General features: G+C 46.6%; 1 protein-coding gene across 1 annotated transcript in view; it reads right to left on the reverse strand.

The window, feature by feature from the left end:
* LOC126150897 (leucine-rich repeat and calponin homology domain-containing protein-like) overlaps positions 1 to 26,101 on the reverse strand; it is a 193,687-nt gene that overhangs the window by 164,334 nt on the left and 3,252 nt on the right. Inside the window, exon 2 of the mRNA XM_049915906.1 lies at positions 1,889 to 1,946. Within this exon, the coding sequence (XP_049771863.1) occupies positions 1,889 to 1,946 (58 nt within the window). The remainder of the gene's footprint in view (positions 1 to 1,888; positions 1,947 to 26,101) is intronic.

Genomic DNA, 26,101 nt, shown 5'->3' on the forward strand with positions numbered 1-26,101 from the left:
CAGAGAAAGCATGAAGTAGGAACCTCAAGTGCACAGGAATCTTGAACAGCCAGTGTTACTGTCGATTTATTAACAGAGATTACGAAACGAAGCAGCGCCCCACTCGGCCGTAGTGAGCTGAAGGTGGGCAGCGTGCCAGATGCGGGGACCGGAGTGCAGTCTCCCCCAGGCGGCTGTGCCCCAGGGACTCGCCACACAGTCCCCCACAGTGGAGCAGGAATTGCGGAGCTAGCCTAGCCTCGGGATGCATCGTAATATGAAATTCCTCGCGGATGGAAACCAATAACGCAGGCACGATTCCTCCCAGGATGCTTCGCCCTCCGCGGCGATTGTAATTACGCCATCCGACATCAGTGGCTGCAGTATGCTGTGGGGTTCCTGTGTCCCTCTGCACATTTTCGTGATCTGCGGTTTCCACTGAGATGAACAGCAGAATTGCGTTGAAGCGTTGAATGCGGAGACAAATCTTTAGAGTAGGCAGTGAATTTCAATATCTTCTGCAGCGGGCACGGAACAATAGTCCAATAGCTCGCCTACGCATCGTGTTCTTTTGTAAATACTACCCCGACAAAAGAGAAGAAAGTCTTTTCTCGCCAAAGAGCAAGACGTATTACGGAAGTTGACAGCAGTCTGAACGCAGCGTTAACCGTATCACTATCAGTTTTTTCAGAAGAAAATGTATGGTTAATTTAATTAATGTTATAGTCAGAAGCAACACAATGGGAAACTATTTCTCGCCGTTCCGTTTTAACTGGGGGAGAGGTGGGACATAGACGGTTATTCATATGCGTCTGGGCTTTCAGAAGACGACTGCACAAAACTATAACACACACAGAAAATAGACACCCGTCAGTGTATAGAGCGTCTCTTTAAGTCTTGAACTCATATTACATGTGTTCAACGTCCGTGTCTTTCGTGAAAGGGCAACGTCAATGCGTGCGACCAGTCATTGATACAAATTGTATGGGAAGGCGCGAAAGCAGCACGCTTTTCAAAGCTGTTCATTCGGTTGCCTATCTGCAGGCGTGAAATAATTCTAGCAAGCAGAAGCCACACAATGACATTTGAATACGCTACAACTTACAAGTGCAAACTTTAATGGTAAGAACCACTGAAAAAATACTCCTATCAGAGGACAAATAGGGTGAACGTGTTCCTGGTCACCAGAAATGGATAAAGATACGGAGTAAGTTTCCAAGTTTGTTCGAGATCGGAATCTTAGTGGAATACAGCGTAAAAATTACAGCCATTTGATGTGCATAGACGTCTTGGAATGCGCGGATCGATTTTGATACCCAAAAACCATGTTTCTGTGGTGTTTCTGGATAACAGATAAAAATTTTCCTTCTAGCAAATTTCCTCGAGAATATACCGTTAAAATTTGCGCCATTTGCTGCGGTTAATTGTTTAGATATCCGCTGCTGATGGGAAAAGAACTTGAAAAACTTTTTTTTTCGTTTTTTTCCCGGAACCTTCCATGATTTAAATGGTGCCCCTTAAGGCACACTGTAGATCACATCTAATGCAAAGAGAACCAACCGATTTGCTCCATTTGCCTACGCTGCCCGGCGCTGTAGGATAGTTACAGTAAGACGATCCTTCTGTTGATAAACAAGTGCTATGGAAATGCAAAAAAGTCCGTGGTTCAGAAGATTCCCGCACAGAAGAAAGTAATGACATCACAACAATAGTAAAGATAGACTGACAAAAGACTAAAAGACAATTCTTATAACGAACGTGGAATATTTATGACAACTACGAAACAATAACACCGACAATGAAGAGTCAACATTCATATTGTGGATTCTCCTGCTCATCATTACGCAAACAGAGACTGTAGGAGCTTCTAAAACTACTGCAGCTGCATTACGAGCTAAATTATACTTACTTGAATACCGGCAGGTTAGAAAGAAGTAAGACGTGATCCAAGGTAGACAGCAACTTACCTAAAAACAAAGAAAATATATTTTAATTTTGTCAAATAAGAGGAGCGTGTCCTCTCTTTTGAGAAAAGAAGTAACATCAGATTAAGTTTACGAAACTAGATACTAATTTTAAATAGACGATGATAAGATTTGAGACCGCACGACAAGGTCTTTACCACCCGTAATAAAACGTAATGAGACGAGTGTGGAGGAAATAAAATTACTAATATGAGAACTGAGAATAAAAGCGTAAAGGAGTCTTGAAAACTTAAACAAACAAACAAACAAACAAACACACACACACACACACACACACACACACACACACACACACACACACACACACACACACAAAGCAATGAAAATAACAGAGTCAAAGCCAACACTAGGTAAAAGAGGAAATAAGCAATGTAATGTATTAAAAGAAGACAGCAGACACTTGCAGCCAGCTGATCGCTGGAAGATTCACGTGTGAACCAGCCAGTCTGCAACACAATAAAAACTCCAGCTTTAAAGCCTACGCCAGACTTTAGACATATTACAAAATTTTAAAAGTTTCACCACACTCGTCTCATCATCAGATAAAACAGAGGGCAGACCCCCACCTAAACGTGCTTCTCTCGTTTGTCACGAAGTACAAAGCACTCAGTTAATCTTAAACAGAACACACATTGTGACAGAAAATACGTAGTTACTAAAGTACCGTGCTTTGACTGAACTAGGAACTCCTGAGAAATTGTTAAGGTTTATGTGAGTAACGACAAATGAGGCACAGAGTAGGATAAGTACGGGAGAATTGGTGTCAGATACATTAGATATAAAGACCCGCCGACTAGAGGAATGTCAAAATCAGCTATATTGAGATGGGCGGGACGCTTGACACGGATTAGGGACACAGAAACAGCTAAAATGATATTAGATGGAAATCCATGAAGTCATAGAGGGTAGGTGCGACCGAGAACCAGAGGCACAGATGGCACCATCGCCGCCCCTTAACTGCTAATCTCCCAGAGATTAGAAACGTATGTGTTTTGGAAATCATTTTACGTTCGTTTGGAAAATACACTGACAATTGTTTTAAATAAATACTGAAACGACTTCGGCCACACTTTTGGAGACAAGGCAGGTCGTGATTGTACCCGTGACCGCTACAGGTTAAGCAATTAACATTTTCTGCCCTTGAAACTCTAGGGACGACGGAAAAGTAGATGTACAAGCATTACAGCATGCCAAAGCTCTCGTTAACGAACATACGTTGGGTGTGCCTAGTTGGCACCCTTAATATCTCGGCATGCCTTCGTATCTCTGACAGCCCACGCCCCATATCTAAACTGATAACAGGTGTGGCACGACGTGCGAGGACAAGTTATTACCGCGGACGTTTTGGCTCCGTAACAATGTGCTCCCCTCCCCCTTCCATACTTCTACTACATTTTATTTTGTTTCCTTTTCCCGCAGTCGTTTGCGTTTATTTCTAAGTCCCCTTTTCTCTCTTTCTCATTCACTCATCTCTCTTCTTCCCTTTCTATAACCCTCTAATAACTGGGCAGCGAAACAGCTGGTTTCATTCCTCCCACTCGGAGCAGGACAACGACGCACTTCCCCATATCTAGGAACAACGATTCTACGAACTAACATGATAACTGCACCACCCATTTCTTGTAGGCTGTCGGTACTCCGGGATGATTCCATTACAGTGAAACACTAATTTCCGACGTCACATACCAGTAACCCAGTAATGCCACCAAACACCCTCGACGGCCAACGACTCGTGTAACGCACTCGGATACTGACTATGGCTCCCAGATTTAGCTAGCTCTGCGAAATTACCGAACTTGCTTAAACATTCAGACCTTTCATCGAATCAAGCTGCTAAATCAACTCACTAAGTCTAGGGTATAGACTAGGCAAGCATTCGTAGCCCACGAGACTCGTGGAAACTTTGTCGTTAACAGCCAATATTATATCACCAAAGTGTAGCTGCCTATCGGATCTCGGGAAAAAAATATGCAAAGGTGCTGTCCCAATTAAAACAGGAGAATTGATCCTCCTAACATTCATTTTTACCGATCCTGAAATGATTGTTAGAATAAGCACGAACGCTTCAGCAGTTGACGTTCGTGGTGTCGTAACACCTGCCCCGTTCACCTCAACCGCCTACCATCATAGTATAAATGGTGTGAAGACCGTCATATGCCGACCAAAATCGGTAACCATTGTATATAAATGGTTTGCTGCGGTAGAGACATTTTTAATCCATTTTTAAAGCACTTTTATCGGGACCACAGTTTCTCCACGAGATATGTTCTCAAAAATTATTAGTACAGTATTCGACTGTGTCAGTTACATTGCCTGTTAAGTCAGTTTTCTCATGAAACTATTGGCATCTTACTTTCGAAATAAACGCTTTAAAGCAAGTCCTAGAACTCACACAACAATTATACACTGTTATCCTTGTGTGGGTTAGACATTTGAAAGACAGGCTTGCACTTTAATGAAATTACATACTGCTTAGTAATGAAAAAGTTGCTTTTATCATAACTGTTCCCAGTTGTGTTTCCAAGAACTGCATACTTCATCTTCAGACGCAGTTGTTTGTTATGTTATGTTACATCTGTTGGGACATTATGTTTCTGTGTGCAAAGCTCTTGGTCTGGGAGTTGCTTTTTTTTTTTTTTTTTTACGAATATAGCGAGTTTCTCAATAAAGAAGTTCGCAAAGGCAAACATCGTGCACTAACGTGTGTAAAATGAGACTCATGCTACTGAAGCATTATAAGTGTGACTGCCAAGTTTGTCTGGACCAAACGTGGCTTGGGAATAAGGAAGGAAAATTAAATGTAAACATCGGGTCGATGTCAGCATCTTTAGTGCCGGGCCACAAACTGGAATCGGGCAGCGACTGGCAGCGGTATCGATAAAGGAACCACCTCAGCATTCCCCTCAAGTACGTTTGCGCACTCATGAAACGCATTTTTCCAGATCGTCAGGTTGTCTGACCAAATTACGCCCTCAGTCGTTGGATATTGTGGTCTGACACGCTTCGTGGCGCCAGTGGCCGGCGCTCGCCAGTGTCTTCGTGAGTCCAGCGCCCCGCCCGCTAGCCGTGAACTGTGGCGCTTTTTGCAGCGAGTGCGCCACCGCCTAAACGGGCCTTGGGCAGAAGGCGTGAAATCCGTCTGGCGGGCCGGCGCCACGCCGCGTGAAACGTTGACTTCGTTCTTGCCAACCTGCCCACGTTTCGGAGCACGTTATTAGACTTCACACTCAAGCCACCCATTAATAGTTTTCTGCCTCTCAATAAAAGCCGTAAGTGAAGTACCAGTCATGTCCTATTAAGTGGCGAAGAGTACCGTCGTTCCGAAATGTAATAACGAGCTTCTGCGATACCTTCACAAACTCGCGACCGTAACCTCTGGTAAGGCTGTTCTTGGACACTCTGCTTCACTGCACTTCTATTACTTTTAATAGAAACAACGACACTATTTCACACTACCATTAACCCATTAGCGCCGTGCGTTGCCATATGGCAACGTTTGTAACACTTTTTTAAAATCGTTGATTCCACGACATCAATGAAGCGAGAGTGTTGGCAGCACTAGATTCCGTTCCGCAAGACTGTAAAGATCACTACAATGCAACAGTTTTAACAATACATTTAAATTCTGCGGCGTAAGCGGTGTTGGAAGTCGTTGTTTGCCGAATGACGAAAGAAAAATGGAGTATAAGTTCGAGTAAGTATGTTTTACACAGTAACTTAACGATATATAATTAGGGTTTTTGGTATGGTTGTGCTTTAAATACTCATATATATATTCTTTGGAGGTTACTACTTGCTGCCGGCCGGTGTGGCCGTGCGGTTAAAGGCGCTTCAGTCTGGAACCGCGTGATCGCTACGGTCGCAGGTTCGAATCCTGCCTCGGGCATGGATGTGTGTGATTTCCTTAGTTTAGTTAGGTTTAATTAGTTCTAAGTTCTAGGCGACTGATGACCTCAGAAGTTAAGTCGCATAGTGCTCAGAGCCATTTTACTGCTTGCTGTGAAATAAATTACGTTTATTTAGGCCGTTTGAACGTCGGTGTTGCCATATGGCAACGCTAGGCGCTTGTACTCAGTAAAAGGACGAATTTTCTCTTTTTTTGTTTTAGAAGAGGTTTCTCGCTTGCTGAGGCGCTGGAGATTCTTTATAATGACGATATTGAAGGTGATGTGTTTGTTGAGCCCCAAAATTATTTTCCAAGAAAGATCGGGGATATTTTGAGACAGCAATAGAGAAGAATGATGGATTATAGTATGTGCGGTGGCTGGACAACTCAGTTGTCACAATGATCTCTTCTTCATGTGGTGCACAAGAAGTTGGCCAAGTCAAGACATTCTCGCAACTAAAAAAGCGAAATATAATGATTCCCAGACCAAAACTGGTAGCCAAATATAATACATATATGGGAGATACTGGTCAGATGGATCAGAATCTAGCATGCTATCGCATTGCAATAAGAAGCAAGAAATGGTACTGGTGTCTCTTTACATGGATGTTAGATGTACCATACAAAACAGTTGGATTTTGTATAATAAAGCAAGAAACCAAACCATTTCTCAGCTTGATTTCAAGAGAGAAGTAGCAACAGTGTACTTGCAAAGACACCAAGCTTTACCAAAAGGAGCCGGGAGACCATCTGCATCAAGAGCATGTTCCGACAGCCGCATATCAGATTCAATTAGGTTTGATAAGACTGACCACCTCGTCCAGCACACAGAAGGAAAGAAGAAGAAAAGGTGTGCACACAAGGACTGTAAATCTACTGTGAGAACAATGTGTTCAAAGTGTAATGTGGCATTGTGTATTAACTGTTTTATTTCATTTCATGTAAAATAATGCTCAGTTCAAGATTTGATTTTTCATTATTAATTGTACTGTATTATAAAGTATCAATTGTATGATGAAGACTGAGTAATAAATTTGCACAAAACTTGTATATGTAATAAGAAATTTCAATAACATACTTACTTTAGTTGAAGTTGTAATCCATAAAAATTTAGGAAGTGAAAGCGCCTAGCGTTGTCATATGGCAACATCAAATATCTCGCTAATGGCGGTAACGACTTTACACGAAACAACTCTGTTGTGTGATTTATGCCTTTTACAGACATAATAACGCAATTTTTTTTAAAAACCACAAAAAATTAATTCCGGCGCTAATGGGTTAAATAACATAAAAAGTTCATCTTGAATTCCTGACTCACCTACTGTCTCTTATAACATACTTTGATATACAGATTATAGCAAGACCCTTTAGTCAACAATAACTTTCAACCTTAAGAATCCGGATATGGATCGTCAAATGAATGTTAAAAGAACACTTCATTTGCTTTCTAATACAGAGTAAACTTCATTATCAAACGTATCCTCATAGGGATTCTGCACCTCTTCAAAGCAGGTCGGCGGTCGCACCCAAGTAGACATTTCCTCTCGCGAAGTTGCTGCGATTGCCATCCCACGTTGTATCCACTCGTCATTCATCGGAATGGCTCGCCACATGAAAATAAAAATAACCACCACCCACAGTAGCGTTGCTCTTATGAAAAGGTTTTCTCAAATACCATTATCAGTCACAATATTTCTTGGCTACTTAATTTATTTAATTCGTAAAATATTTCGAGACAGACATTATCAGGCTATAGTAGCAGTACAGAAACGTTTAACAGAAGCGCACACAGATATTAAAGTGTACAACCTTCGTAGCCCGACGAAAATCAACTTTAAAACAGCTGTAAACTTACTTGGAATAGCATTTTTTTTACCTCTTCGCGGGGATAAATAGCGATTATTCGAGGCAGTGCTTGCGCTCGAAGCTTTCCATTACCCAATACGAAATTTTTAAGCTGGGCATAATGGGAATTCTTACCGGGAAATCTCACAAAATGTATCGCTTTTAGGCACTCGACCGCTTTAATAACGCCTGTCTAATTTATCGGGCTGTCACAACATGGCGTGTTTCATTTCCTCGGCTGCGGATGTGGGCAGAGGAATAAAAAGTGTAACCCCCACTGCAAATAATATATCAGACTCCAATCACGTGCCTATAAAAAACGGAGCATGGTCAACAGCGTAGTTTAGTGGTGTGGGAACTCGTTAACTCGCGCGGTATGTAATCGGGATGAAAAATACGTAACCGTCAAAAAATGTACTGCAGTTGAAACGCAAGTTTGAGGGAGGATTCAAAATCAGTTTCCGAGAAGTGGAATCAAGTTAGAAATTTGAAGATTTCATACCAAAAAAAAAAGCTGATGAACCATTTGTCTGTTGTATTAACGCGCAAGTGTTCTTACGCTGTGACTAAATTTCATCCAAAGCGTTCAACTCCTTGTCAGTGGAAGTGGACGGTTTGTATACTGAAATCTAGGAAAAAAAACAATTATGTAAAAAGAGAATAGTTATTGCCTTCTAAATATAGTTTGATGAGTTTGTAAGCATATATTTCCTCAAGCTAATAAGTTTAGATGTTTTGAAATGATTGAACGACGCTTTTCCTGCTGTTTCAATTCTCAAGAGCGTAGAGAATTCACCTTACGACCGCTGTCAAGAACATCCAATACGGATTTTAGTTTGGTCGTTAATGAACTCTATGATCATTACTTGTTCTACATTCTGCTCCTATACTTCGATTTTTATGATTCCAGAGCCCAGCCAGTAAAAACGGAATCCCTGCAGTACCACTTTGTTGTCCGTCTATCCGTCCGACTGTTAAGAACCCTTTTTGTCAGGAACGGACAGATGTGTAAAGTTAAAATTTACGTCATATAGCGAGGTATATTGTCGCATTGTGGTGTAAAAACGTTAAGCTTTTAAATCAAAACAGGCAAAAGATACGGCCACTTATGCACGTACTTCAATACTTGCAGGCGCACTCATCAAAACCTATAGGGCACATCCCGTTGATCCAGAATCATGAAATTTGGCAAGAAACAAGATTTTACTGCACAATCAAAAAAATTAAATATTTTTTTTCCGGCTTCAGATTTGAAATTTAAAGTTTTTTTAAACTCTTGGTATCCCGGAGACCGATATCTTTCCAGCATCACTGTCGACAAAAAGCAAAAATTGAAGAGATTCTCGATTCCCGGAATGGATGATTTATCTGTATACATATTTTAAGTCTTTACGAAACCCAAAGAGCGCGAGTCCTATTCGCACCTGCCCAATTTTTTCGTGCAAAGGAAGGTCTCTAATAACCTTTCCTTCACCGTTCATGTTCCAACCGGACGGCTGATAGTTGTTAGAACACGCTACTTTGGCACTCGTGACAGGCGAGATTCAGTACAAGAATACAACGCAAGGGGCGCTGCAGTAGACTCGGTATGAATTAACAATTCGGAGAAGAAAGTCGTTCGTGTAAAACGGGTTTCACATTTTCTTGTGCTCCGCAGCAAGGCACAAACGGCTGAACTGAAGAAAAACTTTGCTAAAACAACGGGTAGAAATGTTTTGAGCAGTGGGAGCAGCGAATGCAAACGTGTTATACTTTGAAGGAAATCACCACAAGCTGAACATTCCCTTTGTTAAGAACAGAAATTCGCAGAATAAGTCTCTTTTCGTCTGCATTTTTTCTCGCACTAGAGATTTACTGACGAAGGGCAAAAACATGATTGTAGTACACAGCCCACCCGCTGCCACTGAATTGACAGTTTTCGATGAAACTTGTCTTTGCGAAAAGACACAGTTCACGGCTGGAAAACAGTCCGTTAACAAATAATTCCTTAGTGACGCGAAAAGTCTAGCTTCCTTTGGTCAAACTTCGTGTAACGCTAATGTGTACAACAAGGACGACTAGCTGATGCACCTTTCTTGGGCAACCGCTCGAACAATAATACAAACGCAACACCTCTCGCTCAGTAGGTTGGGCAATTCTTCGTTAGAACCCTTGGCCTCCCGCAGGCCCGCACCACGACCTCGGTGAATCTGCGATAATTGCAAAAATTATGCTCATCGACCTCGTCATGGTATGCCCGCAATATTTACTATCCCATTACGACGCTCGAACCAATGGACAATTCTTTGAGAAAGTCATATTCAGGATTTCAATTCCTCGTACATGATTCCTATTTTGCGAACGACACGGTACACTGAATCAATTCTTTTAGTGCTCAGTATCACTGCGTCATGCAGATTTGGTATTTTATATCACTCCTTTAGCACATGGTAAACCTTTCACTTTCCGCTAATGCGATATGTGTTATACCGATGGGGTGGCGAGAATCCAGGCATAGAGAGATCGCAAGGAGATAAAAAATACTGCGAACTGTAAGATACGCTTGTGAACTTCTATGAAGTGTGGAAGGTAGGATGAAGATACTGAAGGAAGTTAAGCTGTGAGGGCGAGTCGTGAATCCCTCTTGAAGAAATATATCATCACGTGAACCACCGTAAATATCGTGAACGTCGACAAAATTTGGGGACAGATTGGAAATTTTTCCCTGACACTAAACACAATGCCTTTTCCTTGAATGACTTTTTTTTCATCAAATTGGATAACACTGATACATCGGAATTTATCGATTTTTATTCACAACACTGGAGTCTTAGACCTCATTTAGGAGCCAGGTATGGACCATCAGTGCACGATTACCTGCGTATGATTCTCGAGGCAGGTTATGAACTGAAAATGTAGTGAGTTTACATTCAAGCCAGATCGCCTAAGGCTGCAAAAATCAAGTTCAATTGCAAAAATAATTAAAATGCAGACTGTTTAGAGACTACAGACCATCTGATCAGGACGCCTATTATTGGTTGTATCTGAATGTCTGAGGAGAAATGACAATCCACTCTTCCTCAAGAGCTGAAACCATAAAGGGAAGTGATGGACACTGGGATCCGGAGCGAGGTCGACGTTCTAACTCATTCCAGTGGTCTTCCGCTGAGTTTAAGTAGGGTCTCTGAGCAGAGCAGTCCTTTTCAGGAATGCTATTGTCCACAAACCACTGCCTCACGGATGCTGCTTTATGACAGGGTGCATCCCCATGCTAAAGCGTTCATCGGCTCCAGACTGTTCCTCTACTGTAGAAAGCACATAATGCCCCAAACCGTTCCATCGGATTACCACAAGTTATAGCGTGACTCGTCACTCCATACCACTTGTTTGCAATCATCTGCTGTTCAGTGGCGCCGCTTACCACTGGTTACAGGAATGTGTGGCTTTTGAGGACGTGCTACGCACTGTGCTCACTGGACTGCTGGTAGCACTTTGGAACTCACGAGTCATTCCTTTCTATGGTTTCATTCGATTTTTTACATTCACCCTCCGCAATGCTCGACGTTTCCTGTCATGAGGTCTGCCTGGCCTCGGTTCAGATGTGTTGCTCCTTCGTGTTTCCATTTCACAAACAGATCAACAGTCGACATGAGCAGCGTCAGAAGGGTTGGAATGCCTCACATGGATGTATTACTCAGACGACATCCAGTAACTATTCCGCGTTCGAAGTCACTGAGGTCTCTTGACCAACGATTCTGCAGTTTCTACTTCTCTACCGAAAACACCATACTCCTCCCCACTTTCTGTTATACTGGAGCGTCAGCCTCTAGTTACATCTAGAGGTCTGCTCCGGACTACACAGTGGTGTCCGGATACCTTTGATCCGATAGTGTACGAGAGAATGCAACAAGAACAAAGTACTCCTTGGTATAGTTTAGAGTTTGGAAAGTGAAAGCGAAAGCGAAGAAACTGATGTTTTGGAGCTCACATCTAATATTATTATTACGTATACAGTTCAGTTCAGTTCAGTTAACAAAAATTTGGACGGATTACTTTCATCTAGCTCTCATTTGAACCAATCATTCAGTTCATTACCACAGAACTCACATGTTCACCTTTCTGTAACACACATGAGAGTTGTTGCAATTCTGCTTTTTTTTATTCACTAATTTACATATAAAATAATTTCTAACAATATTTGATAGTAGCACATATAAAATTTTCTGCAAGAGCACGTTAAAATCAACCAAGCTGTTAAAAAAATACATGCTTCTGGATACAAAATAAAAACTGGTAACCATTAGTTAATATGTTCTTTTATGTAAATAATATGAACGATTTGTTGATAACGGTTAAATTTTGTATCAACAGTTGTACAACTTGTAGTTCACTGTATTTCAACATAATAAAATACTTTTAGCACAAAATTTATTTAAATAAAAGTACTGAAGAATGTTGTGTCGGCAGAGCATTTGGACGTGAAACGCATCGGTCAAAGTTTCGAGTTCCGGTCTTGCTCATAATTTTGATCTGTCACAAAGTTTTAAGTCAAATTATTTTTAACTTTTCTGTCCATTGTTCACTGAAAGCAACATTTTTAATCCTTATTCACTGAGATATTACAGAATATCATTTGAGAGTAATATAAAATGAATTCACCACAGAAGTTCTCAACTCATAATTAGAATGGTTGCCCTTTATTCTTTCCTGTCATTTCTTGTTAACAATATCAGGTTATTTCCAAGAATTGGCAGTTTTCACTCAGTTAATACTAGGCAGAAATAAAATCTGCAATTAGGTCGCACATCCTTGACTCTTACGCAGAGAGATGCGCAATATACTGCTACATCCATTTTCAATAAGCTGCCACAAGAATTCAAAAATCTTAGCAGTAATCCACGTGATTTCAAATCTATTCTGTCGAGGAGTTCCTTCAAAAATTAAGCTTATACCAGTGTTATATTGTTGACTACGTTTACATAAACTTATGTCTTGCCTTTTTTTGGCTTCATGCACATTTTATTTTACCTGTTATTGCTCCTACAGAACTATTCGTGTAAAATAAAAAAAAATTAACTGAGTTCGCAGAGTAATAACGAAAAACTTTGATTTCCATATATTCGTGAGAACAACTTTCTTATTATGAGACAGTCTCTATACTCAGGACGCAGCTCTTTCGCTGTCTACGGCGTGATTTTGTAAAATGGTTCGTTCAAATGGCTCTGAGCACTATGCGACTTAACATCTAAGGTCATCAGTCACCTAGAACTTAGAACTAATTAAACCTAACTAACCTAAGGACATCACACACATCCATGCCCGAGGCAGGGTTCGAACCTGCGACCTTAGCGGTCTCTCGGTTCCAGACTGTAGCGCCTAGAACCGCACGGCCACTCCGGCCGGCGATTTTGTAAACGTCTCTACGCGAACGTTTCTTCGTGGCTCTATAGATGGCTATTGTTTGCACCTGTTGCCGTTTGCACTTCGCAGTTGAAAGCTGTCAAAAGCGCTGTCATGTGTCAGGGATTTCATCAAGCAGACTCGACTCGACTATAGGAGTGTCTTAGCAGTAGAGGATAACTATGATAAAAACTTTATGGAAGACGCAGTAATTTTTCACAAATATCAATATTTATGACGTCATATCTCTTGAACTATGTGTCGTTCAATCATGTATTTGTGTAGATATATTCAGCGTCATATGTGGATACTGTCTGCGAAATGTATAGCGAATAGAGTTAGTAGCACAGAAGAAAACTGAACGTCATGCATGATACGGTAATTTCTCACGGATCTGATTGTTTATGACGTCGTACCTCCGGAACTGATATTTTTTTTTTTTTTTTTTTGTGGTTTTAGGGCGCAAAACTTCTATGGTCATTAGCGCCCAGCCCGTGACTTAAGACAGTAAAAAACCGAAATTGAAAACCAGCAGCAATGGGAACAAACTCATAAAATTGGAGAAACTAAAAGTAGAAAGAATGCTTAAAAATCCACTACAGACAGGGGGTGATTGTCCCCAAAAAAAACTTCAAATGACTGACGTCATTTCACTGTCACTAATAAACTGCAGAACGCGGTCGGCTGAGCGCGTGTCATCTGCTAAAATCGACGATAGATCAGGCGATAGCTGTAGACGGGAGCGTAACGGATTAAAATAGGGGCATTCAATTAAAAGGTGTCTGACCGTCCACGGCTGAGAGCAGTGGGGACAGAGTGGAGGAGGATCACCGCTTAAAAGATGTCTATGGCTAAAAAGACAGTGCCCTATCCGGAGTCTAGTTAAAATTACCTCCTCCCGACGACGCGTTCGGGAGGAAGAGGTCCAAGCGCAAGGAAGGGCTTTCACTTCCCGCAATTTATTACGGGGAAGTGTTGACCAATGCGCATGCCATAAATGAGCAACTTGGCGACATAAACCGCTCCGTAGATCGGTGAAGGGAAGCGACTGAATAGCTGGCCGAGGAAGAGAGACTGCAGCCTTGGCCGCCATATCGGCCGCCTCATTCCCACAGATACCAGCGTGTCCCGGGAGCCAGAGGAACGCCACCGAGACGCCCCCCAGGTGGAGCAAGCGCAGACAGTCCTGAATCCGGTGGACCAGAGGGTGCACAGGGTAAAGAGCTTGGAGACTGAGGAGAGAGCTGAGAGAATCGGAGCAGATAACGTACTGTATCCGCTGATGGCGGCGGATGTAGTGGACAGCCTGGAGAACAGCGTAAAGCTCCGCAGTATAAACCGAACACTGGTCGGGAAGTCGAAAGCGATTTGGGGTGTCGCCAACAATATAGGCACTCCCTACACCTAAGGATGTTTTCGAGCCGTCGGTGTAAATAAATGTGGCGTCCGTCATTTGTGCACATAGAGCAGCAAATGCCCGACGATAAACAAGTGTAGGGGTACCATCCTTGGGAAATTGACAAAGGTCACGGAGCAGGCAGATCCGGGGACGGAGCCAAGGCGGTGCTGTACCCCAAGTTGTCAAGAAGGTTTTCGGAAAGTGGCAGGAAAGAGAATGGAGCAATTGACGGAAGCGGACTCCCGGGGGTAGTAGGGAGGAGGAGCGGCCTGCATACCCTACATCAAAGGAGGCGTCGAAAAAAAGGTCATGGGCTGGATTAGCAGGCATGGAAGACAGATGGCTAGCATAACGACTCAGGAGGACTGCTCGCCGATTGGACAGCGGAGGTTCAGCAGTCTCAGCATAAAGGCTTTCCACAGGGCTAGTGTAAAAAGCTCCAGACACTAAACGTAATCCACGGTGGTGGATAGAGTCGAGACGCCGAAGAATAGACGGCCGAGCAGAGGAGTAGACTATGCTTCCGTAATCCAATTTTGAGCGCACTAAGGCGCGATAGAGGCGGAGAAGGACCACTCGGTCCGCTCCCCAGGAGGTACCATTCAGGACACGGAGGGTGTTAAGCGATCGCAGACAGCGAGCCGAAAGATAGGAAACGTGGGAGGACCAGCACAGTTTTCTGTCAAACATAAGACCCAAGAATTTAGCGACGTCTGAAAACGGAAGGTTGACAGGACCTAGATGTAAGGAGGGCGGAAGAAACTCCTTCCGTCGCCAAAAATTGACACAAACGGTCTTACTGGGTGAGAAACGGAAGCCGGTTTCGATGCTCCACGAGTGGAGGCGATCAAGACATCCTTGAAGACGTCGTTCAAGAAGGCTGGTCCGTTGAGAGCTGTAGTAGATCGCAAAATCGTCCACAAAGAGGGAGCCCGAGACATCAGGAAGGAGACAATCCATAATTGGATTTATGGCGATGGCAAACAGTACAACACTCAGCACGGATCCCCGGGGTACCCCGTTTTCTTGGGAGAAAGTACGGGAGAGAGTAGTGTTCACCCGCACCCTAAAAGTGCGCTCTGCCATAAATTCGCGAAGAAAAAGGGGCAGCCGGCCTCGAAAGCCCCAAGAGAACAGTGTGCGAAGGATGCCTGTCCTCCAACAGGTATCGTATGCTCTCTCCAGATCAAAAAATATTGCTACCGTTTGGCGTTTCCGGAGAAAATTGTTCATGATATAAGTGGAGAGAGCAACAAGATGGTCAACTGCAGAACGATGCTTCCGAAATCCGCATTGGGCTGGTGTTAAAAGACTGCGGGATTCCAGCCACCAAGCTAAACGGTAATTCACCATACGCTCCAAAACCTTACAGACACTACTCGTGAGAGAAATGGGGCGATAGCTAGAGGGGAGATGTTTGTCCTTTCCAGGTTTCGGAACGGGAACGACAATAGCTTCCCGCCACCGTTTAGGAAAGGTACTGTCGGTCCAAATTCGATTATAAAGGCGAAGGAGGTAACGCAGACTAGGGGTTGGTAAATGCAGCAACATTTGGACATGGATACCGTCCGGTCCTGGGGCGGAGGAGCGAGAAGATGAGAGGGCATGTTGGAGTTCCCGCATGGAGAAAACAGTATTGTAGCTTTCGTGATTTTGGGAGGAGAAAGCAAGAGGTCGCAATTCCGCTGCACGTTTCTTCGGGAGAAACGCTGGCGGGTAATTTGAAGAGCTCGAAATCTCAGCAAAGTGCTGACCCAACGAGTTAGAAATTGCGACGGGGTCCACTAAGGTATCATGCGCGACAGTGAGCCCAGAAACCGGGGAGAAACTAGGCGCGCCGGAGAACCGTCGAAGCCGACTCCAAACTTCCGAGGAGGGAGTGAAGGTGTTAAATGAGCTAATAAAGAATTTCCAGCTTGCCTTCTTGCTATCGCGGATGACGCGACGGCATCGCGCACGGAGCTGCTTATAGCGGATACAGTTGGCCAAAGTAGGATGGTGACGGAAAATGCGAAGAGCACGTCGCCGCTCACGTATTGCGTCACGGCATGCCTCGTTCCACCAAGGAACTGGGGGGCGCCGGGGCAATTCGGAGGTGCGTGGTATTGAACGTTCCGCAGCTGTAAGGATAACGTCGGTTTTTTTTTTTTTGTGGTTTTAGGGCGCACAACTTCAATGGTCATTAGCGCCCTGACTACTCTAAAAATGAACCGCGAGCCACAAGTTGACAACAACAACTAAAAGGAAAAACACAATAAAAGACAGACTGACAGGCATAGGATTAAAAAACTTCATCAAATGTCCTTAGCGAGGTGTGTCAAATTGATAAAACAAAGAACACGAGCAGCTGCTCGTGGGTCATCCGCTAAAATGTCATCGAAAGTATTAGGCAGGTTAAGATCGAGGCGCAGTTGGTTAAGATCGGGACAGGACATTAAAATGTGTCTAACCGTCAGCAAGTGCCCACATGGGCAGAACGGCGCCGGCGCAGCCGTCAGCAGATGGCGATGGCTGAACCGGCAGTGTCCAATCCTTAACCTTGCTAAAACGACCTCCTCCCGCCGAGAAGGGCGTGAGGAGGACGTCCAAGCCACGGGAAGAGGTTTTAAGGCCCGAAGCTTGTTGTCGGTAAGTGCAGCCCAATCGGCATGCCACAGCGACACAACGCGCCGACAAATGACCCTGCTAAAATCGGACGAAGGGACACAACAAGAAGCTGTCCGAGGCTGGAGGACCGCAGCCTTGGCTGCGGCATCTGCAGCTTCGTTCCCAGGGATACCGACATGGCCAGGAACCCACATAAAGCTAACCGGCGGACCGACGTCCACCAGCCGCTGAAGAGAGCGTTGGATCCGGTGTACGAAAGGGTGAACCGGGTACGGATCACTGAGGCTCTGGATGGCGCTCAGGGAATCTGAGCAGATGACATAAGCAGAATGTCGGTGGCGGCAGATGTAAAGAACAGCCTGGTAGAGGGCAAAGAGCTCAGCTGTGAAGACCGAACAATGGTCATGGAGCCGGTATTGGAAACTTTGTGCCCCGACTATAAAGGAACACCCGACCCCGTCATTGGTCTTAGAGCCATCTGTATAAATGAAAGTCATGGTGATGAACTTCGAACGAAGTTCCAAAAAACGGGAGTGGTAGACCGAACTGGGGGTGACCTCTTTTGGGAGCGAGCTGAGGTCAAGGTGAACGCGGACCTGAGCCTGGAGCCAAGGTGGCGTGTGGCTCTCGCCCACTCGAAAGGTTGCAGGGAGTGAAAAATTAAGGTGTTGAAGGAGGCGACGAAAGCGAACTCCAGGGGGTAGCAAGGCAGAGACATACAACCTATATTGACGGTCAAGAGAGTCGTCAAAAAAGGAACGATAAGACGGATGGTCGGGCATTGACAGTAGCCGACAGGCATACCGACAAAGCAGTATATCGCGCCGGTAAGTGAGTGGCAATTCGCCAGCGTCAGCATGAAGACTCTCTACGGGACTGGTATAAAATGCTCCGATCGCAAGTCGTAAACCACGATGTTGTATGGAGTTGAGGCGGCGTAAGATGGATGGCCGTGCAGAGGAGTATACGAAGCTCCCATAATCCAGCTTGGAGCGGACGATCGACCGATATAGACGAAGTAGGACGGTTCGATCCGCTCCCCACGACATACCACTGAGAACACGGAGGACATTTAAAGAACGGGTACAACGGGCGGCCAAATATGACACATGTGGAGACCAGCTAAGTTTCCTGTCAAAGGTAAGGCCTAAAAATTTGGTTGTCTCCACGATTGGGAGAGCAACGGGACCAAGTCGTAAGGACGGTGGGAGAAACTCTTTGTAGCGCCAGAAGTTAATACAGACCGTCTTCTCGGCAGAAAAACGGAAGCCATTGGCGACACTCCAGGAGTAAAGACGGTCAAGAGAACGCTGAAGACAGCGCTCCAGGACACGTGTACGCTGCGCGCTGCAATAGATGGTAAAATCGTCCACAAAAAGAGAGCCTAATACATCAGCTGGGAGGCAATCCATTATTGGATTGATCGCGATGGCGAACAGAGCGACGCTCAAAACTGAGCCCTGTGGCACCCCATTCTCCTGGCGAAAGGTGTCGGACAGGACAGAACCCACACGTACCCTGAACTGTCGATCCATTAAAAAGGAACGAATAAAAAGAGGGAGGCGACCGCGAAGGCCCCATGTATGCATGGTGCGGAGAATGCCCGCCCTCCAACAGGTGTCGTAAGCCTTCTCTAAATCAAAGAACACAGCCACGGTCGGGCGCTTCCGCAAGAAGTTATTCATAATGAAGGTCGACAAGGTAACCAGATGGTCAACAGCAGAGCGGCGCCTACGAAATCCACATTGGACATTGGTAAGTAGGCGTCGAGACTCAAGCAGCCAAACCAATCTAGAGTTAACCATTCGCTCCATCACTTTACAGACACAGCTGGTAAGTGAGATAGGTCGGTAACTGGAAGGCAAGTGCTTGTCCTTCCCTGGCTTAGGAATCGGGACAACAATAGACTCGCGCCAGCATGCGGGAACATGTCCCTCAATCCAGATGCGATTGTATGTACGAAGAAGAAAACCTTTACCCGCAGGAGAAAGGTTCTTCAGCATCTGAATATGAATAGAATCAGGCCCTGGAGCGGAGGACCGTGATCGGCCAAGTGCGGTTTCGAGTTCCCGCATGGTGAATGGGGCATTATAACTTTCACAATTCGAGGAGCAAAAGTCAGGTGGCCTAGCCTCCTCTGCCTGTTTGTGGGGGAGGAAGGCAGGGTGGTAATGAGCGGAGCTCGAAACCTCGGCGAAAAAGCGGCCGAAGGCATTGGAGACAGCCTCAGGGGCCACAAGGACTTCATTCGCGACCTTCAAGCCAGAAACTGGGGAGTGGACCTTAGTGCCAGATAGCCGGCGCAGGCTACCCCAGACAACAGAAGAAGGAGTAAAACTGTTGAAGGTGCTTGTGAAAGCAGCCCAGCTGGCTTTCTTGCTTTCGTTAATAATACGACGACACTGAGCACGTAATCGTTTATAATTAATACAATTCGCCACTGTAGGGTGGCGTTTAAAGGTGCGTAAAGCACGTCGACGAGCACGTAAAGCGTCTCTACATGCTGCGGTCCACCAGGGGACCGGTACGCGACGTGGAGAAGAAGTAGGGTGAGGGATGGAATATTCAGCAGCAGCGAGAATGACTTCCGTGAGGTGTGCGACCTGACGATCGCAGCTTGTGAAGGTTTGATCCTGAAAGGTCGCCCTGGAAGAAAAGAGCCCCCAGTCTGCCTTGGAGATGGTCCAACTAGAGGAGCACGGAGAGGGAGTATGCTGCAGGAGATGGATAACACACGGGAAGTGGTCGCTCGAATAAGTATCAGCAAGTGCATACCACTCAAACCGGCGTGCAAGTTGGGGAGTACATATAGAGAGGTCTAAATGGGAATAGGTATGAGATGTGTCCGAAAGAAAAGTAGGGGCGCCAGTATTAAGGCAGACAAGATTGAGCTGGTTGAAAAGGTCTGCTAACAAGGAGCCCCTCGGGCAGGAGGCTGGAGAACCCCAAAGGGGATGGTGGGCATTGAAGTCTCCAGTTAACAAAAACGGTGCAGGTAGCTGAGCAATAAGTTGCATCATGTCTGCCCTGGTAACGGCAGATGACGAGGGAGTGTAAACGGTACAAAAGGAAAACGTAAAAGTGGGGAGAGTAATGCGGATGGCGACTGTCTGCAGGCCGGTGTGCAACGTGATGGGATCGTAGTAAATATCATCCCGGACCAGCAACATAACCCCTCCATGAGCTGGGATTCCTACCATAGGGGGTAGGTCAAAACGCACAGAGGTGTAGTGTGCCAAGGCAATGTGATCGCATGGGCGTAGCTTCGTTTCCTGGAGGGCTACGACGAGCGGACGATGCAAGCGGAGCAGCAACTTCAAGTCCTCTCGGTTGGAGCGAATGCTGCGAATATTCCAGTGAATAAGTGCCATCGTAAGAAAAGGAAGATGAGAGAAGGGGTCACCTCGAAGGCCGCTTAGGGCCTGGCTTCGAGCGAGCACTGCCGCCGCTATCAGTAGGCGGACTGTCATCGTCCATTGGGTCTATAGGGTCATCGGCCATCTCGGGAGGATGGCCGGGAGGGGGAGCTTCCTCCGCCGGTGAACGGCCAGATGTACGGCTACCGGCGATGCGGCCAGGCGAAACGGATGACGGCCTGGGGCGGCAACCGCCGGGTGGCGCAGGAGAAGAGATGCGCCGTGGCGGAGAAGGAGAACTGTGCTTCCTATGCGCCTTTTTGGAAGGACGTTTGGTGGAAGTACCGGTCGAAGGCTGGGAGGTCGAGGGACGGAGGAAGTCTGCACGGGATGGTTCCTTCTTGAAGGACCGTGCATCTGACTTCGGGGTCTTCGACTTAGCAGAAGCTGAGGAAGTGGCTGGTGTCTGTGGTGTGATGGGAGGAAGAGGAGACGTCGACCGCGCGATCTTAGCACTGGCCGAACGGACGACCGTGGTGCTGAAGGTCAGATCGCATGTCTGGGTTGCGACCTCCCGGGTAGTCCGAGGAGAGGCGAGGACAGTACTATATTTCCCCGCTGGGAGCAGCGTGGGCTTCCTACTAGCCAATAACTTGCGAGCAGCCGAGGTGGACACTTTCTCTTTGACACGAATTTCTTGGATGCAACGTTCGTCCTTATAGACAGGACAGTCGCGGGAGGATGCGGCATGGTCACCCTGACAGTTCACACAATGAGGAGACGGAGGTGGACAGTCACCCTCATGGGCATCCCTGCCACAAGTGACACATTTAGCCACATTGGAACAAGACTGTCGAGTGTGATTGAAACGCTGACACTGGTAGCAGCGCGTAGGTGTCGGGACATAGGGGCGAACAGAAATAACCTCATAGCCCGCCTTGATGCGCGATGGCAGCTTAACACTATCGAAGGTCAAGAAAAGTGTCCGGGTCGGTACAAGGTCGTTGTTGACCTTTTTCATGACCCGATGGACAGCCGTCACGCCCTGCTCAGCGAGGAAAGATTGAAGCTCCACGTCAGTCAATCCGTAGGGAGCTAGTATACACTACACCACGAGACGAATTCAAAGTTCGGTGGGCCTCCACCCGGACAGGGAACGTGTACAGGAGGGTGGCCCGAAGCAGTTTTTGTGCCTGAAAGGCACTCTCAGTTTCGAGTAATAAGGTGCCGTTACGCAACCTGGTACAAGATTTGACAGATCCGGCTATGGCATCAACGCCCTTCTGAATAACAAAAGGGTTGACAGAGGAAAAATCCTTTCCGTCCTCAGTGCGAGAAACTACGAGGAACTGTGGGGCAGGCGGTAGTACTTTTGTCACTGTTGGCTGGTCACGTTTCCGTTTTTGGGTCGAAGTCGAAAGCGATGGAGTAGAATCCATTGCGGAGGAATCCCCCATGATTGCCAGCGTCTCCGATGGCGCGCTCCTTCCTTGTGGGGACCCTCTCAGAGGGCACTCCCGCCTTAGGTGAATGTTTACACCTCAGGTCACACCTCCCGAGAAACAGACGGAGGGACCAATCGGCATGGTCAGAAGGTATCAGCTCAGGCAATCACCCCTCCCCGGGCCTGGCCTTTACCAGGGGGTACGCGCGTGCCTTACATGTCTACCCAGGGCGGGGACTTACGCGTTACCCCGTCACCGGCTACGCGTGCGAACGCGTGGGTCGGCCTTCAGACACGCACAGGGAGGAAGGAAGAAGAGGAAAAAGAAGAGAGAGAGGGAGAAAGAGGACAGACTGTCTCAAACGCCGAGGCGGAGACCAGAGAAGGCAAGGAGTAGAAGGCAATGAGAAGGCAAGGAGAAAAAGGCAATGAGAAGGCAACGAGAAAAAGGCAATGAGAAGGCAAGGAGAAAAAGGCAATGAGAAGGCAAGGAGAAAAAGGCAATGAGAAGGCAAGGAGAAAAAGGCAATGAGAAGGCAAGGAGAAAGAGGCAATGAGAAGGCAAGGAGAAAAAGGCAATGAGAAGGCAAGGAGAAAAAGGCAATGAGAAGGCAAGGAGAAAAAGGCAATGAGAAGGCAAGGAGAAAAAGGCAATGAGAAGGCAAGGAGAAAAAGGCAATGAGAAGGCAAGGAGAAAAAGGCAATGAGAAGGCAAGGAGAAAAAGGCAATGAGAAGGCAAGGAGAAAAAGGCAATGAGAAGGCAAGGAGAAGTCAAGGGAAAGAGTAAGGAAGACAGTGAGGGGGAGAAGAGCAAAGAAAGGGACCAACAAAAGGAAGGAAGAAACGAGAAGTGAAAAACCAAAAAGACCACGATTATAGGTCGTGAAACCGTCCGTCTCCGGACGCAGGCGCTAACTACCCCCGTGAGGGGGATGGACTCCTTTTAGTCGCCTCTTACGACAGGCAGGAATACCTCGGGCCTATTCTAATCCCCGGACCCGCAGGGGGGGATAACGTCGGTAATGTGTGTGACCTCATCGTCGACGCTGGGAAAGCGACGGTCATCGAATGTCGCGAGAGACGAAAAATGTGTCCAATCGGCTTGGGCAAACTTCCAGCGTCGCGGGCGCATATATGGCAGTTGATGCTGCAGTCTGAGGACACAGGGAAAGTGGTCACTCGAGTGTGTATCATCAAGGGCGAACCATTCGAAGCGCCGAGCTAGCGGAACAGTACCGACCGCAAGGTCCAAATGAGATAAGGTTGTCGTGGAGGCAGACAAAAATGTGGGGACCCCAGTGTTGAGGCAAACTAGATCCGCTTGGTGGAAGACGTCTAGCAATACGGAGCCACGTGGACAAGGGCGTGGAGATCCCCAAAGCGGGTGGTGGGCATTGAAGTCCCCAACCAGCAAATAGGGGGGTGGAAGCTGACCAAGAAGATGAAGGAGATCAGCTCGTGCCATTGGTGTGGACGATGGAATGTATACAGTACAAAGAGAGAACGTGTATCCGGAAAGTGAAAGACGGACGGCGAAAGCTTGGAACGAAGTGTTTAAGGGGATTGGGTGATAATGGAGAGTATCACGGAGAAGAATCATGAGTCCTCCATGGGCTGGAGAGCCTTCAACAGAGGGGAGATCATATCGGACAGACTGAAAATGAGGGAGAACAAAGCAGTCATGGGGACGCAGCTTTGTTTCCTGAAGACAGAAGATGACCGGCGAGTAGGAGCGTAAGAGGACCGACAATTCATCCCGATTGGCTCGAATGCCGCGGATATTCCAGTGGATAATGGACATGGGGTGAAAAGAAAATGGAGGAAGGTGACCAAGGTTGCTGTCAACTCAAAGACTGCTCGGAGCTAGCGACCGACAGCATGGAATGGCATTCAGCCGAAGGCAGAAGATCCTGATCCATAGGTTGGTCAGGAGCAGTCCCTGCCACCAGCGATCGGCCGGTTGACCGGCCACCAGCAGTGCGCCTCGGCGACACAGAAGATGGCCGAGGGCGATTTCCGCCAGGTGGTGCTGTAGAGGGGGCACGCCTTGGCGGAGAAGGAGAGGAACTGGGTTTCTTTGTAGCCTTCTTGGAAGAATGATGTTTAGATGGAAGAACCGATGGTTGGGAAGTTGCGGTACGTAAAAACTCTTCACGAGTATGCTCTTTTTTCGAAGACTTGGCGTCCGACTTTTGGGCTCGAGATGTAGCAGAACCCGACGAAGGGTGAGCCATAGAGTGGGCAGGCGAAAGTGGTGAGGTTGAACGAGCGATCTTTGCGCTGGCCGATCTGACGACCGTGGTACTAAAGGTGAGGTCGCAAGTCTGCGTGGCCGCCTCCTTTGTTGGCCGAGGAGAAGCAAGGACAGTGCTGTATTTTCCTGTCTGAGGCACGGTGGGCTTGCGACTGGCGAATAATTTTCGAGCAGCAAAGGTCGACACCTTTTCCTTCACCCTTATTTCCTGGATGAGCTTCTCGTCCTTAAAAACGGGGCACTCTCGAGAGGAAGAAGCGTGGTCACCCATACAGTTGATGCAGCGAGGGGAGGGAGGTGGACAAGCACCCTCATGGGCATCCTTGCCACACGTAACACATTTGGCTGGATTGGAACAGGATTGGCTGGTGTGATTGAACCGCTGACATCGATAGCAACGCGTAGGGTTTGGGACGTAAGGGCGAACGGAAATTATCTCATAGCCTGCTTTGGTTTTCGATGGGAGTTGAACTGTGTCAAATGTCAAGAAGACAGTGCGGGTTGGAATGATGTTCGTGTCAACCCGTTTCATTACTCTATGAACTGCCGTTACGCCCTGGTCAGACAGATAGTGCTGAATTTCTTCGTCAGACAATCCATCGAGGGAGCGTGTATAAACGACTCCACGCGAGGAATTCAAGGTACGGTGCGGTTCCACCCGGACAGGGAAGGTGTGGAGCAGAGAAGTACGCAGCAATTTTTGTGCCTGGAGGGCACTGTGTGTTTCTAACAACAGGGTGCCATTCCGTAATCTGGAACAAGACTTTACAGGACCTGCTATTGCGTCGACTCCTTTCTGAATAATGAAAGGGTTGACCGTGGAGAAGTCGTGACCTTCATCAGACCGAGAAACAACAAGGAACTGTGGCAACGATGGAAGAATCGTCTGTGGCTGAGACTCAGTATACTTACGTTTGTGAGCAGACTTAGTGGAAGGTGAGGAAACCATTGCGGAAGAATCCCCCATGATTACCAGCGTCTCCGATGGCGCGCTCCTCCCTTGTGGGGGCCCTCTCTGAGGGCACTCCCGCCTTAGGTGATTGTTCACACCTCAGGTCACACCTCCCGACAAACGGACGGAGGGACCAATCGGCATTTTCGGAAGGTATCAGCTCGGGTAATCACCCCTCCCTGGGCCTGGCCGTTACCAGGGGGTACGTACGTGTCCTACCTGTCTACCCGGGGCGGGGAATTACGCGTTACCCCGTCACCGGCTACGCACGAGGGCGTGGGTCGGCCTTCAGACACGCACAGGGAGGAAGAAAGAGAAAGGGAAAGGAAGGAAGAGAGGTCTCAAACGCCGCAGCGGAGAAAAGAGAAAGAGAAGAGGTAAGGAAAAGAGAAGGACAAAGGAAGGAAGAAGACAGAGAAGGACAAAGGAAGGAAGAAGACAGAGAAGGACAAAGGAAGGAAGAAGACATAAAAGCAAGGAAGGCAAAGAATGCAGTACATTTACGAGCGTCCGTCTCCGGACGTAGGCACATACCATACTCCCAGATGGGGAGAAAGGGAAGGAAAGAGCCAGAGGTGAGGGGAGGAGGGGCGAAGATAGGGATGGGGAAGGATGCGGAAAGGGAAGGTATGCAGCCCGGAAAGGAAGGAAGGCCACATTAGCTCGGGGTCCCGTGCTCGCTACGCACGTATCCACAAAAGAGTTGTGGACCCCCTGGGGGGCCGGAACTGATATGTATTGGCTTTTTAACCCCACAGCGGTTGTTACTTGGCAGTAAGGTATGATGTGTACAACGTTTGGTCAACTCGCTCCACTGGTAAGGAGGAGATCTGAAACATATACACGTACATACGTCAATTTGTATATACGAGGGTAATCCGAAAAGTAAGGTCTCCTGTTTTTTAATAAGTACATGGACCTGTTTATTTCTACAATGGTTTACATCAGTTTACAGCTTGAACATTTAGCTATTTTTCGACATAATCAACAAAAATGGCTCTGAGCACTATGGGA

The sequence above is a fragment of the Schistocerca cancellata genome, chromosome 2 (genome assembly GCF_023864275.1).
Source record: "Schistocerca cancellata isolate TAMUIC-IGC-003103 chromosome 2, iqSchCanc2.1, whole genome shotgun sequence".
Classification (NCBI taxonomy): Eukaryota; Metazoa; Arthropoda; class Insecta; order Orthoptera; family Acrididae; genus Schistocerca; species Schistocerca cancellata.